This window comes from Podarcis filfolensis, assembly GCF_964270895.1.
Source record: "Podarcis filfolensis genome assembly, chromosome: 17".
Taxonomy (NCBI): domain Eukaryota; kingdom Metazoa; phylum Chordata; class Lepidosauria; order Squamata; family Lacertidae; genus Podarcis; species Podarcis filfolensis.
In genome coordinates this window covers 32,963,615-32,982,374 of record NC_139621.1, presented here as the reverse complement: position 1 = coordinate 32,982,374, position 18,760 = coordinate 32,963,615, and the positions used below count along the sequence as shown (strand labels likewise).

General features: G+C 40.2%; 1 protein-coding gene across 1 annotated transcript in view; it reads left to right on the top strand.

Annotated features, from left to right (window-relative positions):
* TNKS (tankyrase) overlaps positions 1-18,760 on the top strand; it is a 66,885-nt gene that overhangs the window by 24,535 nt on the left and 23,590 nt on the right. Inside the window, exons 5-14 of the mRNA XM_083592985.1 lie at positions 3,088-3,182; positions 4,572-4,638; positions 5,688-5,874; positions 6,733-6,854; positions 9,261-9,352; positions 9,447-9,525; positions 14,292-14,463; positions 16,789-16,868; positions 17,657-17,802; positions 18,376-18,541. Of these exons, the coding sequence (XP_083449111.1) occupies positions 3,088-3,182; positions 4,572-4,638; positions 5,688-5,874; positions 6,733-6,854; positions 9,261-9,352; positions 9,447-9,525; positions 14,292-14,463; positions 16,789-16,868; positions 17,657-17,802; positions 18,376-18,541 (1,206 nt within the window). The remainder of the gene's footprint in view (positions 1-3,087; positions 3,183-4,571; positions 4,639-5,687; positions 5,875-6,732; positions 6,855-9,260; positions 9,353-9,446; positions 9,526-14,291; positions 14,464-16,788; positions 16,869-17,656; positions 17,803-18,375; positions 18,542-18,760) is intronic.

Genomic DNA, 18,760 nt, shown 5'->3' with positions numbered 1-18,760 from the left:
TATTCTACAGTCAGGAAGGAATCTTCATTTGTTTACACAAAGATCTTAAAGAGGATCATTCATAATGCTGGAATACCTGTGGAAGTGATAGGCTCATTGTGGTATGAGCAGAGGTGACATAATGGTTAGATTGAGTGTTCAACTAATACAAGGAAGATGCCACTGAGCCATTCAGCTTACTGAGTGATCTTAGCCAGTCACCATCACACTGACTTCTCATATATATATATATATATAGGCACTGTTTACAACCCTTTTTCAGTTCCATGAAAGAAAGATGGCATATAAATGTAAGACATACTAACACAAAAACAAAAAACAGCCTTTCAGTTTGAGCAAGGAAAAAGGTTTCTTTTGTTCTTGTGATGTTTTAAGCCCTTCATTGTTTTTCTCATCTGTAAAGTAAAAAAAACCTGCTAATGTACACATTCTTACCAAAGTGCCAATTTCTTACACTTTTCTTCAAAAGAGGAACCGTGATGCCAGTAAAACTCTAATCATTAAAGTTTCTTAAGTAACCAAAAAAAAAATAGTTAAATGTCTTCAAAGTCACCCTTTTTTCTTTTGGGGGGATGTGTTAACAGGATTGTAAAGTAGGGTGGTCCATTTTCCTTTTGAAAATGCAGGGTGGGAAAGCTGTTTTGCAAGGCTTATGATGATGATTTTTCACTACTAGGTACTAAATTATTTTAGACATAAGAATTTGAAAACTCAAGTAATGCAATGTTTCACTTTGGAATGTTTTAGGTGTTCAATATTTGGAAGGAAGAGTTAGAGGATTCTGTAGATGGAAAGAAAGCAGTTTGTTTTCAGCTTCAACAATTCAGACTATAGCAATGTTTGTTTACCGTTTACCTATGGCCAGTCACCTCATGTTTACCCTCAAATGAAATAATGCTTAAGGCATTATATTTATCATGTTAAAAGGGCTGTGTTTAGGACAAAAACACTGTCCTTTTGCATTACATCGGTACTAGTTTCTTTGTACTGCAGGGGTCACCAACCTTTTTTGAGCCCCTGAGGTTGATGAGCAATGTGTGTTCTTGAACATAGGTGTAATATATTTGGTTGCTTCTCTTATGGAGCTCCTGCCAGAATGTTTTTTTGCATCTGATTCTGATCCAGATTAGATGTGCTAGGATACCCAGTTTGCATCTATTAGAAACTGACTGGTGGTGTCGTGGTATAAACGCTTTACAATCAAAATACTTTCTCCCTTCTGCAGTTCTCTTTCCATAGGCAGAGCACTGTTTTCAACACCAAAGCTAAAAAGGCTACGATCGCCATATTTCCCTCCACAGAAGATGTCCACTCCAGGTTTTCTGGTGACCTGCTATTCCCTAAGAGCACCTCAGTTTTCCTGCATGAAACCGGCAGGGAATCTTCATCCTTGGTGTTTATCTTTAAACAATTTGCTTAAAACTGTTTCCCCCTTTCTGGAGTGAGAAGTGAGGTGTGAGGGAGAGTCCTGCTCTGAGTGTACCTCTGCTGTAGATGCCGCCAAAGAGACTGGAGAAAAATTATGCTGAGATGAAGTCACAGGGAAGAGTGGCAGATGAAGGCAAATACAGAAATGGGAAATAAAAAAATGGAGGGAAGTAAAAAAATAGGTTTTAGAATGCCGCTCCCAGAAGCAGGAGCTGGCGTGGAAATGTAACACAGCTGCCGGCAGGGAGAATGCTGACAATTTAAAGAAAAATAAATACCGTATTTTGTGCTCTATAAGACGTCACTTTTTCCCTCCTAAAAAGTAAGGGGAAATGTGTGTGCGCCTTATGGAGCGAATGCAGGCTGCGCAGCTATCCCAGAAGCCAGAACAGCAAGAGGGATTGCTGCTTTCACTGCGCAGTGATCCCTCTTGCTGTTCTGGCTTCTGAGATTCAGAATATTTTTTTTCTTGTTTTCCTCCTCCCAAAAACTAGGTGCGTCTTGTGGTCTGGTGCGTCTTATAGAGCGAAAAATACGGTAAATGCCAAAGGCGAGCACTGGTCGCACTACAGAGCTTGCCCCAAGCATGCATGTGTTAGGGGGCACAGAAGGAGCCTACACATGGCAGCTGCTCATTCTTAATTTCTTCAGTGCAGACATGCTAATCACATGATGTACCTTCAGTGTGTGAAGAAGGCTCCTGGGACTTAACGTGGCCAGAAAACTACACCCTAATTCTGTTCACCAGATATAAACTCTTGCTTGCCATGGCAACTGTAATTGTACTTCCTGGTTGCTGAGAGGACCATGATGGGACAGCAGGGTCACTTAAACAGTCTGGGCTAATTTCCCCAAAGCTGGAATGCAAGAAGCGTTTTCCATTAATTTGGGGGAAGCTAGACTGATTTAACCTAGAGAATGCTAATTAAGGTGAGACTTGGATTTGGTATTGGCAGTCAGTGAGAGAAGTTGAAAGTAGGGCAACCACTTTTAATCAATTGATCTGTTCAACAGATTAAATACCTTTTACATCAGTTTTAAAAAACTTGATCTCTTGGGTAGTGGTAGCTAGGTATGTCACTGGAAATATTCAGTCTGTTGATAAAATGCATATAATGTTATATATAATGATGTTATAACAGGATCTGTGATGTAGCCTTTTAAACTAAACGTATAAACTGATTGAACATTTGTAAATGTTTTTTTCTGTCTAAGATGAAAGTAGCCAGTTTCTCTTTTGTTGTGAAAGAAAGCAAATGAACACACTCAAAATGGAGACCGTATTTTAATGGTTAAATAGTGGGTAGAGGATGCACTTTTGATAGATTAATAGGGAGCTACAGAGAAGGCAGTAGCCAGAAGAATTTTTTTAATCGACTGGGAAGAGAAAACAGAGGAGAGGGGTATATTATTGAGGATACGTTTATCTCTATGCCCACCTCAAGTAGCTTATGCATGCCAGCTGTTCTGGTGTTTTGAGGCTGCTGCTCATGTGAGGTGGTTCCCATAGGAAATCTGTGCAGAACATAGAAGGTGCTTTGTAATTGCTCCCCAGCCAGAGTTGCCATTTCTGCCTGCAGTATCTGTCTGTGTGGAAACTTGCCTTACCCAAGGAAAGAGTCTTAATTTCATTCTTTTTGTTTCTGCCTTTTCTTACAGTCTACTCCGTTACATTTGGCTGCAGGATACAACAGAGTCCGGATAGTCCAGCTTTTGCTTCAGCATGGTGCTGATGTCCATGCGAAGGATAAGGGGTACGTAAGACATTATAATGAACTTTTTAGCGCTCGTAAAGCAGGTGGATACTAGTGAAAGGGCCTCTTAAATAGTGGTACCTAACAAAGGCTTGGAGGGACGCGGGTGGCGCTGTGGGTTAAACCACTGAGCCTAGGACTTACCAATCAGAAGGTTGGTGGTTCGAATCCCCGTGATGGGGTGAGCTCCTGTTGCTCGGTCCCTGCTCCTGCCAAACTAGCAGTTTGAAAGCACGTCAAAGTGCAAGTACATAAATAGGTACCGCTCCGGTGGGAAGGTAAACGACGTTTCCGTGCGCTGCTCTGGTTTGCCAGAAGCAGCTTAAACGTGCTGGCCACATGACCTGGAAGCTGTACGCCGGCTTCCTCGGCCAATAAAGCAAGATGAGCACTGCAACCCCAGAGTCAGCCACGACTGGACCTAATGGTCAGGAGTCCCTTTACCTTTTTAACAAAGGCTTATCCTTTGGGCAACAGTAAAACCTTGATTATTCTCCCAAGGATTTCAAATCTTGTAGATGTTACAATGATGTACATTTGGAGTAAAGTTTTGAGATCACAGAATTGATTAAGTATCACACGCTGCAGCTCCCCCCCCCCCAATGGCTTAGAGCAGTGGTTTTCAAACTGCATTCTGGGGGAGGTAGAGTGGTTCCTCGACAGATATGTCTGTGTGGAAAGTGAAGGGAGATAAACAGCAATGCTGTAGAGTAATTCAGAAATATCTTAAGACTTTTTCATATTTCCTACTGCATTTTTTTCTAGTGTGGTCGGGGTGTTTCCACGCCATATTTTTATTTGTCACACCTTTACAAATTAGTCTGTTAGATTATTGTAACAATTTTCTGTTCTTCTAAAGCTTTCCTTTGTGCTCTGACCTCATTTTTTGCATTCAGGATTTTTTTTTTTAAGTTCCTCTTCCCTTGCTTGTGAAGTAGTTGGAACCTTTGTACGAAGGCAAGGAAGAGGCGCATTTCAAATGCTGGAATAAGATACAGCAAAGTGCTTTAAGAAGTGGCTTCACCTAGGGCTCAGAAAGGATTTTAAAAGTTGGTCGTGTGGAACAGCTGCTGTGCTGCCTCTCTGGATGAGTTCAAGCAATCTTCTCATCTGTGCATCAGAATTCCCATTTGTGCAGGCCTGAATCATGTGACTGATACCCTGCATGAAACTGGGCAGTGCAGTGTTGCTTTTGTTACATGCTCAGATTTTCATAAAATCCTGCACCTGGCTAGAATCTATGACCAAGCATCTGTTTGAATAATAATGTATTGAGGTTAAATTACATTTTACATCTTTAAATGTCTCTCTTGCTGCAGCCAATTTGGTTCTAAGTTGCCTAATTATTGCTTTTTAGGTAATGTAATTTTAATGCTTTATTTATTGCAGTGGACTTGTACCCCTCCACAATGCATGTTCCTATGGACATTATGAAGTTACAGAACTGCTGTTGAAGGTAACGTTAAAGAGAAGTAATACCTTAATGTTACGTAATTAATTGAAGGAAATAATTAACATGTAGTGTGCTGTCGTGCTTACTATTTGTGTGTTGTTCTTTATTGTATGTTTATTCATATTTTTAAGTTAAATTGTGTACGTAGCATTGAAGACCCCGTGAACTAAACATGGCAATAGCAATATAAATGTCCTTAGCTGCTGTGCACAGCATATGCATGGAAATATGGTATGGCTTGTGGGGGTCTTTCTGTGTGGTCAAACAAATGAAAGAACAATATTTGAGGGACACACATTTCTCATCAATGAGGCCATTTTTCAAACAATAGCATATGATTAACTGAATTTGTGTGTGATTGTGACATTTGTGATTGAATTGTTCCACCTCTGAAGAATACACTGTAAAAATTAGGTGTTATGCCATCCATAACATGTAAATTTGCTAAATTTACTCTTTTACTGAAGTCCATAATATTTTCTATTATGCCATCTTATTAAAAACTAAGGGAAAATAACAGACCTGGTCCACATTCCACACATAGGAGAGTATATCCCCCATATTACAGAAACTGGGTTACGTCTAGCTAAATTATTACGTGATTGGAGTGACTTCTGCTCACACAATGGAACTTCTCCTTCTATGCAGCCCCATATATATCTGCTCCAGAGGGTTTGGGAAACACCCCAAGCAGATTTGGAGAGTTGGAGGAGGAAGTTCTGTTGTGCAAGTGGAAATCATGCAATAATCTTAAATTAGATACAACCTATTACTTGCCCCAAGCCAACCACTGTTTGTGGCTAAGTCGAGATTCAGCATAGGATGTTTTTTACCTGCTATGCTACACCAAGACTTACTAAAACTGACATTTATTTATTTTTTAAACTCCGTAATCTCATCATATTCTGAGAGAGACTCTGGGCTTTCACTAAACATTTGTTCCAAGGTTTCATTAGATAACACCTATTCTGTTTAGCACTGAAAGTTAACTGTGGTACTGACACTACATAGTAGGACTTGTACAGTTTAACTCTTATTCTTTCCTTACTTAGCACGGTGCCTGTGTTAATGCGATGGATCTTTGGCAGTTTACTCCATTACATGAAGCCGCTTCTAAGAATCGTGTGGAAGTTTGTTCTTTGTTACTCAGCCATGGTGCAGATCCAACGTTGGTCAACTGTCATGGAAAGAGTGCTGTTGACATGGCCCCAACGCCTGAGCTGAAAGAGAGGCTTACCTGTAGGTATCACTAGGGTGCAAAATACTGTATTTCACATCTAGAAATGCTCTTTGTGCTCTACGGAGTGTGATATTGATCACAGAATTCAGCTCCTTGTAAACCTCAACTTTTTTTTTTTTTATTAAAGCAAAGATGGTTGCAAAGATCATTTTGATGTGGGCATTTCTGGTGAAATCTTAGAGGGATTGCTGTGTAACATTTTGAACAGTCATAGGGTAGGGTTTCAATGCCTGGGGTTCCTTCGCATCCCTCATCATGACCAGCAGAAGCAGAATACATTGTTCGAATTAATGAAAAGTACGTAATAAATTATGCAAACTGAGAATAATCATGCTAGTTGCTTGTGTAATATTTAATTAATTACTTAATTACTGCCCTTATAATATCTGCTTCATATGTGTTAATAGATATCGCTATTGTCACAAAATTTGGGTCACTTTGGGACAACATTCTAATTTATTTCAGGCATTAAAAGTCAGTTCAGAAGCCTTTCCCTGCAACCTTTTTTCTTGTTAATCTTCTCTTATCAACATATTTGGCAGATCAGAAGTGTGTGTGTGTGTGTGTGTGTGTGTGTGTGTGTGTGTGTGAAGTCCTTTAGGCAGCATTTATACAAGTCACTGAGCATCTAAACTAATTTTGCATTTAGGCTGAGTAGCATTGAAATAGAAACCCCCCTTTTACCTCTCAGCCCAAGAATGTTATTTTGTCTTCACAATCTTCACTTGAGAGGACGCAATAGGACAGTTCTTGGTGAACTATGTGGAATTATATTGTCCCTCTTAACTGTTGTTTGGCTTTTCTAAGCTAATGCTGTATAATTCTGACAGTCATGAATATTGTTTATTCCCCTGCAGATGAATTCAAAGGACATTCCTTACTACAAGCAGCAAGAGAAGCTGACTTAGCCAAAGTAAAGAAGACACTTGCCTTGGAGGTCATTAATTTCAAGCAGCCACAGTCCCATGAGACAGCACTGGTGAGATCATAAGAGTCACTCTGCTTGCTTTAGGCAGCATGTAAGGTTTTGTATACATAATTGTGGCTGAAGTTATCCCATAGTTAAGACTGGCGTTTTCAAGGTAAATCTAGTTCAGCCCATCACATATCTAATGATGCTTGACCTGCCGTTGACTTAATGCTGAGCTAAGGAAGAACCTATAGTTAGCATCTTCTTTCATGATTACACCATTTTAGCAGGGATCTGAGAATTCTGCCATTCAAAATTAAATGTTTTTCAGTTGTCTGCTTTGAAATGAATAGTTTGATCGCTCAGTACATCGTGTATTTTTACAACTGTAATTGCTTCAGCAGCTTTCAAAATCTGCTAGAGTAAAAAAAAAAAAGGTTGCGTATCTGTAGGCACGATGGCACAAGCTGTAGCCTGTGCTGTGAGAGGCAAGGGAGGCAAGCAAACCAACTAATTTAGCTCCTCCCTTTATCCTCACTGCTGCCACCAAGTGTGGATAACCTGCCTGCCTCCACTAAAACAGTCCTTAACGCCTGGAATTTATTTAATGGCCCAGCGAACTTTCTATATCAAGTAGTGTGGTAAGGCAATTAGTATGGTGTGAACTACAAAGCCTCTTACACGTTTAACCCAAATTTAGATTTTGTGAAAGATTTTTTAAGGCGGCAATGTAAAAAGTAATCATGAAGGTCTTTATTCAACAGTAATGATTTGAAACAGTTTGAGCAAAGAAGATAAAATGAAAATAAATAGGAAAACATGTTCATCTAAACCTAGTCTAGATTGTTTCCCTACCCAAGTTGATACTTTTATCAGGCAGTGTCCATCTCTCTCATAGTTCAGCATCGTCTGTTCCTGGATTCTGGATGTGTAGCTGTCCTTTAGCTTCCTTCTTTTGATTCCAGCTCTTTCCTATTTCACCAGCACTGTGTCTTTCTAAACTCCATTTTCTAGCTTTACTTACACGCATTATTTCAGGTGACCAGTCAGAAGGGCAGTAGAATTCTGCTTGAGATTCTCTTTTCCATAATTTCGTCTTATTCATGTTTAGGTTTCATTTGCACCTCACGTGTTTGCTTCATGCAGTGAACTTCTGAGCTGCCTGGTTATAGAACAGAGAGCGAAAAGCAACCATTTTATAACCCAAAAACAATAGACAAAATGGTTGAAACAGTTTCATACTTCCACAGTTGGAAAGACACGACTGTAGAGCGCCAGTTCAAATATATCATAGTATGTCCTCTAACAGCGACCATGCTGAGGTTAAGATGAGGGATCATACTGTCCCTCTCACCAGCCCCTCCTCATTGGTGCTCAAATTCCCTTGCCACTGTTTGCTATGATTAAGGGCTACATTTGCATCACCAAAGAAGTGTGTGATCTTGTAACCTAGGGGTAATGAACCTGTAGCCCTCCTGATAAAGTTAGACTTCCACCAGCCACAGCCGGTATGGCCAGTGGTCAGGAATGATGGAGTTGCGGTTCAGTAACATCTGCAGGGCCACAAGTTCTCCTTCTCCCAGGACCAGCCCATCCATGCCTCAGGTGGTAGAACTCAAGGTGCACCCTCCCTCAATATCGGAGAAGTACCTTTGAAGGCTTCCACATTCTGATAAGACCTTGCAAGAGCTCCACAAAGTCCCCCTGGGCTCTTGCAAGATCTTGCTGGAAGCCACATCCACACAACCCTAATAAGTGAGGCTTTGGCATGGGGACGCATGGCACCTTCCTGTTTTGGCTCAGGTGGCAAAGCGCGGTGGGCCATCCCTGCCAATCTCTGGGATACGTAAAACCTATCCCAGAACATCTGGTGCTTTCTATTATAGTTTTGTACTAAATACATATGGAGTAGAAGCAACAGTTCATGTTTACTCCAGGGAAATGGAAAATGATTGATGCCCCCAAATTATTGCATTACACCTCAGCACCCCCCCAAAAAAGGCTGTTAGAGGTTCTAAGTGCACTTTTTGCATTTGTACTAAGATTTTCACATGAGAACAAGTTCAAAATATGATAGTACAGTATGTGCGCTATATTTTATATATTACCTGGTGTCCACAGAAAGGATACATGCATATGGAACCATGGACATTGCTGGAGCTCTGCTTGTCAATTTGTTGTGGTGGTTCCTACAGAAGAAGCAAGCCGTGATTCCATTTAAGGAGCAGATTGCATCTTTGGCACAGGGAATTACTCTGGCACATAAAGGGCTACTTGAACTTCAATCACTTGCATACAGTTCCATTTTGAATCCCTGAACCAGTCCTGAATCCTAAGAAGCAAATTCCTTGTTGGTACACTATTACGATTTATACAGGTTAACTGCAGCCTTCTCATCTTGTATTTCCAGCATGTCCTTCAGTTTTCCATGTTCTAACCCTTGGCTTAAGTTTTCCTACATTGACTTTTTTGCAGCACTGTGCTGTGGCTTCCCTTCACCCCAAACGGAAACAAGTCACTGAGTTACTGCTTCGGAAAGGAGCGAACGTCAATGAGAAGAATAAAGAGTATGTTTTCTTCTTTAAAACAGCAACATTTGTGTTTAGATGAAATGGACGCATTCTGAAACTTATTTATTTGTATCTTTCTTTTCCAAACTAGTTTCATGACACCTTTGCATTTTGCTGCTGAACGAGCTCACAACGATGTTATGGAAGTTCTTCATAAACATGGAGCAAAGGTAAATATTGGATTATGCCTAATTTTCCACACACTGTATTATACCTGTGGTCTTGTGTGCTAGTCCTACAGGTGTGAAAAATTAGGGAAACATTTGCTCTGATATTTATTTGTGGCTCTATGGAAACAGTGGGGGTTCGACTCTTTGCCTCTTTTCACACAAACAAATGTAGTCGTTACATTTTCATTGATACCAACTTTGATAGTTGGAAGTAATTATTTGCACACATTTCCTTTCCAGACATCTGAACAGAAGTCTGGGTCTGCTAGCATGAGGTTTCGGAAGAAGCTTGTTTGTCATAAGTTCTTTGACTTTGTAATCTCTGCTTGATATGATCCTGGTAAAAGTCTGCCTTGCCTTTGAAGAATTTACCGGGATAAAATGTTCTCCTTGTATAATTTCCTGCCAAGCTTTTAAAGATTCAATTTGGATGAGAGCTTTGATATTAGACAGGAAATCATAGGGTGCTTTCACATCTGAAGTCTGCAGCTCAGACCATGATAATACTGAGTATTATGGAATAAGGAGAGCTGCAATATGCCTTTTTTCAGCGCACCTGTTAACTATCTCTGCACTGAACCATCACAGCTACATTTCGCCCATTTAATTGTTTGGCACTAATGCCCTAGCTGCAGCTGGGCCACAAAACTCGTAATCTACCCACTTTTGTCCGGTCTAAATTTACATCTTTTTGTTCCAACCAACCAGTGTATAATCAAATAAAAATGCTAATTCAAATTGCTCCTGATATCCAGAGTGCTTGGGCGCATGTAATGTTTACATATTTTTCAAAGATAAAATAATGTTTTTCAAAGCCTATTGGGTATCATTGAGGCTCTTTCATTAGCTGTCCTTTTCAAGTTCCTTTTTTCTGTTTCTTTAAAACACAGAGGTGCAATTTCATAAATTAATGTATAAATGTTGTTACATATACTTCTTTCTTACTTGAGTATAGACTTGTTAGATTCTTGTTAGTTTAACTTGTTTTATGTCTTCTTTAAAGTGCAAGTTTCAAGACTGCTTATAAAGTGAGGATTTCTTATATGTTGCCAGGGGTCCCCAACCCATGAGATTCGTTCAACTGGCATGCTGCATGTCCACATTCATACGGATTTTTAATTGTCTTCTATTGCTTCTTTTTTTTCTTGTATTGTACCACATTTTGAATTTCTGTGGCATTCAGAATGTAATACAATATAAGAAATAAAAGAAGCCATAAAAATACAAATAAAGATCTAGCATTGTGCATTACAATTTCTATAACAGGTTAAAAAAAAACCTTTCAGTTGCCCACCAAGACAATCAGTAATTTTCAAGTGGTCCATGGGCAGGAAAATCCTGGGAATCACTGAACTCCTGAATGGTGAATTATACTTCTGATTCTGTGTGTTTGGGGTTCTTCAGAGTCTTTTCTGGAAATATGGTGACACGAGCCATACTTTTGGCTGAGATATGGTCAGTTTATTATTTGAGAGTATTAAATAGAGAAGTTCAGATAAAGAGATCTTGGTTGCAGTTCACAAGTAGTTGCCTTGCTGACACAGGCGAATGAAGTCGCTAAGGCCCAAGGGTACCAAGGCTTCAGGAAGCTGGAAAGTCCATAGCTTTGCAATAAGTACCAGCCTTGCAATAGTAGCAATGGTGGCTCCTGTTCTTAAATGGGTGAGTCCAGATTTGCAGTTCTTAAGTGCAACCTTTGAGGTTTCTTGGTGGCTGTTGTATGGCCTGGATTGAGGGGACCTTGAGTGTGGAGGAGGGGAAGAGAGAGAGTTTGTGGTTTGCATTCAAACCCCTAAACAGTTAAGTATATCTTCTTTATTATATCTTATTAGAGAGATATAACATATATAAACAATTCTTCAATTATGTCAGACAGATGCGTTTTAATTTAGGAATCTATTATATAGAAGTGCTATTCTCCAGACCTCTGTTTCTGTATTTGTTCCAAGCAGGTTTAATAGGATCATAAAATACAGTGATATACAGAATCGTGAATGTGTAGTGTGTTATGTTCCAGAATTTTGAACCAGCTGTTACCTTTTTTCTGTGGGGAAACATTTTAGAGAAGAGCCTTTGCGCTCACTGAAATGGCAAAATTGTTTACTCAGGCTGCTAATTAAATGACTTCCCCAAATTGCCATCTAATAAAATTTCAGAAGTGGGGATCCTGTTTCTTGATTAAAATAATGTATCTGGCCAATGGGTTACAGGAAAATGAGATTATTTGAATAACAGTGTCTTTTGAACCCAGTAAAGAAGCCTTCACCCACAGCTCCTAACCATACACTGGAGAGAATAGATGAGAAATGTACATCGAAACATTTACATCCTCTACCTCTAGAAAGTAAGGATTTAGGAAACACTGAGAATTCGAAACGGGAAGGAAATCAGTAATAAGAGGCCCTGTCAAAATAGTCTTCAGTTGCTGAGCTATTACAGATGATTGGCAGAACATAGGACAGTTATAGGTGCGAGTGCTGCATTGCTACACAGGAGCAGTAAAAAGTGCTGAAGTAAAAAATAATTGCTCGTTGAACAATGACATACATCCATTTTGACTTTCAGTAACATTTCACATAGGGAAGGGACTTGGATGTAGTGAAAATAATTCATTTCAATGGCAAACTCTTGCTTGATAGACCTGGGCAACATGACTTTGAAAGTGATGTTAGCATTGCTTATTTTAGCAGGTTTAAAACATGTGACTATCAGGTCTGCGCTGATGTCTGTCTGGTGGAGCTGATAGACCTGTCACTTTGTAAGCTGAAAGAGCTCTTCACAGTCTGCAGCGCAATTCATCACTGCATCAACATAATGTGCACAACAACAATCAATGTGACTGCCACAGTTTTTTGGGGAGGGGTTGTTGTAGCTTTAGTGAGCAGTGTAACTTTTAAGTGTATATATCGTTGGGAAGCCAAAAGTGGGCTGATGAATGAAGCTTTCATTCCATACCAGGCAAATAGTCGTTTTGGTATGTTAGCTCTAAGCCAGTTCTACTTAGGTCAGTTGGAATTTTTGTGAACTACAGATTTTGAAATTTGCAGGGTGCTGAATGGATATGTTTGAAGGGTTTTTTTTGTTTTGCTTGATATAAATTTAATATAGAGGAACCAGATACTTCAGGCAAGAAATTTGGGTCTGCATGGTGAGGGCCTTCTGGCCAGGGTCCCTAAGAAGCCACCTCTACTTACACTTGGGGAACTTGGAGCTATCAATTTAGCTCTCATTTTCCATAAATGAGGAATGCAGTGTGTGCTGGTTAGGACAGACAGTATGGTAGCTAAAATGCATATGTCACAGACAGAGAGGTAGTTGATCAAAATCAGTCCTGAAGGAGGGAAACTTCTCTTATGTAAACACCCATCTGCCCACAAGGGCAAAAACACTGGAAAAGGTTCATTTTTAACCTTCATCCAGATTGGCTTGGTTAACCCCAGTGGAGTAAGCCTTTAACCCAAAGATATTTGATCAGATCTGATTCAGTTCTGAGGGCTGATCATGTGTCTTTTTACCTCTTCTTCCAACAAGAAGTTGTTGAGGTTCAGCATAAGTTTTCAGGTAGGAGGAGAACCAGTTGATGCCCTAAAGGCAGATTAGCCATGCTGTTAACTTTGTACTTCCCTGCCATAACCTCTTCTTCCAAGAGTAATCTGGAAAATCAGGTATAAGTGTTAACTGGCCCAAGATTGCTAGCTATAACGGCTCCGATACCATGAGAGAGCTTGACAACTCAAAGGCAGCTTTGCAGGATGTGTCCCTTTTCACATAGCTGGGATGATGTCAAATGGTTCATGGCTGTTGGATTTCTGACCCTGGATGCACTGCAATTTCACATTCTTGTGCTTGTTGCCCTCCCCTTGAGAAATTCTGAATTTACCTGTGAAGTTCTGCTCTTCTCAAGGGAAGCAGGGTAGCCAAACCCAGCCTTAGTGAATCTGCTCCTACATACAGCGGTCCGTATATTATAGCCAGACGTATATGCCTAGAGGGGAGAATCAATTATCTACAGGGATCCCCTTTCTGACCCTGTGCTTAAGTTCCCTTGATATCTGGGCAAATTGTTCATCCTAAGTGGTAGGAGAGCTGGGAGTTGGGTTATGTGTGTTGTTTGAAGAATATTCAGCAACTCGAGTTAGTGTTTTGCTACGTACTACTGTATGTACTATGCTTTGATCTGCTCTTCAGTCCCCCCCCCCTTTTCTCAGCCAGACAGGTTCTTGTACTCTCAGATTGATTATTTTGACTACAGGGGAGAGTCCTTCCTTTAGGCACAAAAATGGAGACTGGTCTGTCAGAGCAAAACCCTATTTAAATGCTAGCTGCCCCCTTTCTCTCCCAAAACACATTTTCACATATAAATCCAGCATTTATGTTTCCATTTGTTACAGTAACTGGATATTATTTAATTTGTCAGCAGAATTGAAAAGCATGCATTTATTTTACAGTTAAATAAATGTGCTTATTGTACATTTAAATTTATGGTAGCCCCATTAATTTTTTTTACCTTGGTAACAATTTCCGTTAATCACCTACTTCATATGAAATAAATGTGCCTTCAAAGTAACGTGGAAGGACTTAATTGATCCTTTATTGTCCTGCTGTGTTACTGTTTAAACACAGCAGGAGGGGTAATGAAATTAGTGTCTTGTAGCCTTGGTTAACTTTTTCCCTTCCATCCACAGATTGTGAGGTAAGGTAGATTGTAAAGCATTTATAAGCTCTGTTTGGGTTAAGCACACACACATATATATTTCCCCCCTCAGATGAATGCACTAGACACACTTGGACAAACAGCTTTGCATAGGGCTGCTATGGCAGGTCACCTGCAGACGTGTCGCCTCCTGCTGAATTATGGTTCGGACCCCTCCATCATCTCCTTACAAGGTTTCACAGCAGCGCAGATGGGCAACGAAGCAGTGCAGCAGATATTGAATGGTGGGTGTTCTTTCAGACGATAATGATAACCAATGATGTGCATTTGTAATTTGCAGGAAAGGCTGATTGGTTCTTATTTTAATTAAAATAAAATTGCTTTGCAAATGAGGCTCAAGGCAGCGACTGAAAAGGATAAACAAAATGACACACTGAAACAATGTGACTCGATTTACAATGACTGTTAAAAAGTCACTGTAAACAGGATGACAAGCTCTACATGAGCTAATTTCAGACCTAGGAACTCTTTCCAATGTTTAATTATGTCAATTCTCTTGATACTTTAGTCACCCACTCCCTCTCCCCCTCCTCCTCCTGCCTCCCAGACTCTTTTTTATGATTTCCTTTACTGAGCTTGTTTTGAATGTTTTACATGCATCGTGTACCTATTTGCCCTTGGGCTAGGCAAATGGGAAACTTCCCAGTTAGTTAACTCATTAGGTGAATTTTTGAGAGCTGCTTTTGATGTTCCAAAGCCAAAGTGATTCTAAGACCACAGATCATATGGAACTGGGATTATTTAACAGCTGGAAATATGAATGGCCAATCTTGGGGTTTTAGCTTTTATAACAACAAAGAATCTTCATATGCATAGTTCTGGCTGGGGGATCAGAGAGAGGAATGGTAAATGCAGCAACCCTGTCCAGTGGCGTAGCGTGGGTTGTCAGCACCCGGGGCAAGGCAAGTAATTTGCGCCCCCTAGAGTGAGTGAGCCAGGTAGGGGCAGAGAGCTGCGAGTGCGAGCGCCCCCCCCCCGATGTTGCGCCCGGTGCGGCCGGCCCCCCCTGCACCCCCCACGCTATGCCACTGACCCTGTCCAGCTGTTCAGATCAGGACATAAATGCTTTAAAATCATAGCTTCTAATAATAAAAGCTGCAGCTCCACTTGAATGCTTTATTATTCTTTTCAGAGAAACACATCCCTTCAAGAAAATAAGTATGTTATAAGAAATATCCAGTTTACTACACCAAAAGCAAATTAGCCTTTTTTATCCATATATTTAAAATTCCAGCCAGCACATTATTTTGTACAATGTCCACAATCATGCAATCGGACTTAAGATCACGCAGTGGAACTTTCTTTCCTCTTCCCTGCCCTTCATCCCCCTGAAATTTGTGGAAGTGGAATCTATATGTGCCAGTAGTGTCCAGCCTGCCAGAAGACAGACACCATTAGATTTCTTGGGTTTTCTTTTGTTTTTGTTTTTGTTCTTGTTTTTATGTCTTTTGTGTTTTTCTATGTAGTATATTTATTATGTGAACCGTTCTGAGATCTGCAGATGAAAGGTGGTATACAAAACAAACAAACAAACATCTCCCTTTGTCACTTCCATGAAATAATTAGCATTAGTTACCCAAACTTCACCAGCAGATGCAATGATGTGTTGCAACAATTTGAAATTCAATATCAAAAACAGTGAACACATTAGACGTTACAAAATGCTTTACTGTTGCTAATTCTTACAGCTCCATAAGATCAGCTAGGCTGGATCAGACCCTGGGCCCATCTGGTTGAGCATCCTGTTTTCACAGTGGCCAACTAGATGCCTACAAGAAGCCCTCAGGCAAGACTTGAGCACAACTGTGCTCTGCCAGTAGCTGGGAACCATAAATGAGGCATGGAGAGTCCATGAACTCAACAGTGCTTAGCTTATTTTGTTGTTATTGCTATTTTGTTAATGTTTTATAGATTATAAATGCCATATTGATTGGTTATTCATACAATATTATGCTGTAATTGTGATGTCCGGCTTCTTTTTTAGTTGCTGTTTCGTTAATAGTGTTTTATATATTATAATTGTTTTATTGATGAACTGTTGATGATTTGTGGATTATTTTATATATATTATGCTGTATTTGCGGTGTTCTGCTATTGTTCTGTATTGTTTGTAAGCCGCTTTGAGATTCATTTGAATGAAAAGCAACATAGAAATTCAATCCATCAGTCAGTCATTGCTCTTTCCCCCCTAAGCTAGAAATCCTCAAATGTTATAACATTTCCTAAATGGAGAGTTGCTCCAGCCCCATGGTATGCCCCAGTATGTTCCTCTTATGGGGACTGCAGCTGACATGTAATTACTTGTCTAAGTTGATCCATTGAACTCATGGGGAAGGTGGGATTTATAGAATTGTAAAGTTGGAATGTACCTCGGGGGTCATTTAGTGCAACCCCCTGCAATGCCCAATGTGGGGGTTTGAACCCATTGAGATCAAGAGTCTCGTGCTCTACCAACTGAACTGGAACGTCCTGGTTTGTAGTTCATATTTCTGCTTAAAAGTTGTTTCTATAAATTCAACCTGTTTATACTTTTTTTGTCCCTTGTGTAGAGAGCACTCCTGTACATACATCTGATGTGGATTACAGACTGTTGGAAGCCTCTAAAGCCGGAGACTTGGAAACTGTGAAGGTAGGTTGGAGCAAATAACATCCAGTGTGTGCCTGTATACAGTGGTACCTTGGTTTAAGAACAGTCCTGTTTATGAACGATTCGGTTTACGAACTCTGCAAAACCGGAAGTAGTCTCCCGGTTTGCGAACTTTACCTTGGTCTAAGAACGGAATCTGAACGGTGGAAGGGCGGTGGGAGGCCTCATTAGGGAAGGTTTAAGAATGGACTTCCAGAACAGATTAAGTTTGTAAACCAAGGTACCACTGTATTACTGTCATCGCTTGTGTGATCTGCCTAAAAAGATAGGAGGAGGTATTTGGCACCACCAAAATCAGCCCTACCTTTCGTGTGTGATGATTCCCTTTTGGGTGCATTATAATGCAGCTTGCTGGTGGGCAGGTGCGTTTGACTGCTTTAGAATCAGTGGGATTAAATCAATCACAATTGCAAATAGAGCACAGTAAGACAGTTATGACTCACAGACCAGCTTGGATGTCACGATAAACCCATGGCTTATTGTGAGTAGACTTAAAAACCCTGTCTTACTCAAAAACATTTTGAATTGGTGTTCTTTATTGCAAGAGAGTCACTTCATGGTTTAAAATTTAAATAAGCAATTCAAGAATTTGCATCTGTAAGGCAGGACATGGCAGTAGCCACTGAGGCAAAAAAAGAAAAGAAAAAGAGAAGCATTAGCAATGAAACCTCCTCTCATTTTTACACTTTGAGAAGGTGGTAACTGCTTGAAAAGGTCTCTTTCACGAGTTCCTTTATGGATGTTTTTCTCTTTCAATTTTCATTTCACAGCAACTTTGCAGTCCTCAGAATGTGAACTGCAGGGATTTGGAGGGGCGTCATTCAACCCCATTGCACTTCGCTGCAGGTTATAACCGAGTGTCAGTCGTGGAGTACTTGCTTCATCACGGAGCGGATGTGCATGCAAAGGATAAAGGGTAACCTGGGATTCAATTTACGGTTTTGTGTCTGAATAGAATAGCTTCTTGCTTTCCAAGTCCTTTTGCTTCTGTGCTTTTCAGTACCTTATTCTTCAGCTGTATGGCCACAGTCCAGGGGTTCTATTTATATGCTCCGGTTTTGCAGCCAACAAAGGCAAACTCTTGATTAAATTTCAACCTGTTGGCCCCATCCACTACTGCCAGATGCTGTTTTTTTAGACGAAGATTTCTGCTTCTGGATCTCGTGAGGAAAAGGGGTTGCGTTTCATCAATGTTCTGATGATACCTGTCTGTGGACAAATTCCGGCTCCCTCAACCTGAAAAGCGAGATGAGCGACGTACCACATAGTCGCCTTTGACTGGACTTAACCAACCAGGGGCCATTTACCTATTTTACCTTTACCTTTTTACTAAATGTATATAATTTTTAAGGTTTGGAGGTCCATCACTTGTAAGAGACAGATGATGTCATCATTTGGAATGCTGATTTATCTTGAAGGATAACTACAATTTTTACTTACTTCTAGATCCTGACATGTTAAAAGCTGACATGTTTCTTTCTTTGATTAGTGGCTTAGTGCCCCTCCACAATGCCTGTTCATATGGACACTACGAAGTGGCAGAGTTATTGGTGAGACACGGGGCATCTGTCAACGTCGCAGATCTGTGGAAGTTCACACCGCTACATGAAGCAGCAGCAAAGGGGAAATATGAAATCTGCAAGCTCCTTTTAAAAGTATGCAACTTACAATTTCTTTAGACTTTTGAAGACGTGAGAAAGAGCTGAGTAACAGCAGGGCTTTATTTTTTTAAGAAATGGGGATCAGCTTCAGCATCTAGCCTGACGATGAGTACTAGAGAATGTGCTTACCAGTTGTGACATTTTGTCTGTTCTAATCAAATTTCAAAACTGGATTTTGAAATTTTCCAACTATTGAATTTTCTTCTACTAAAG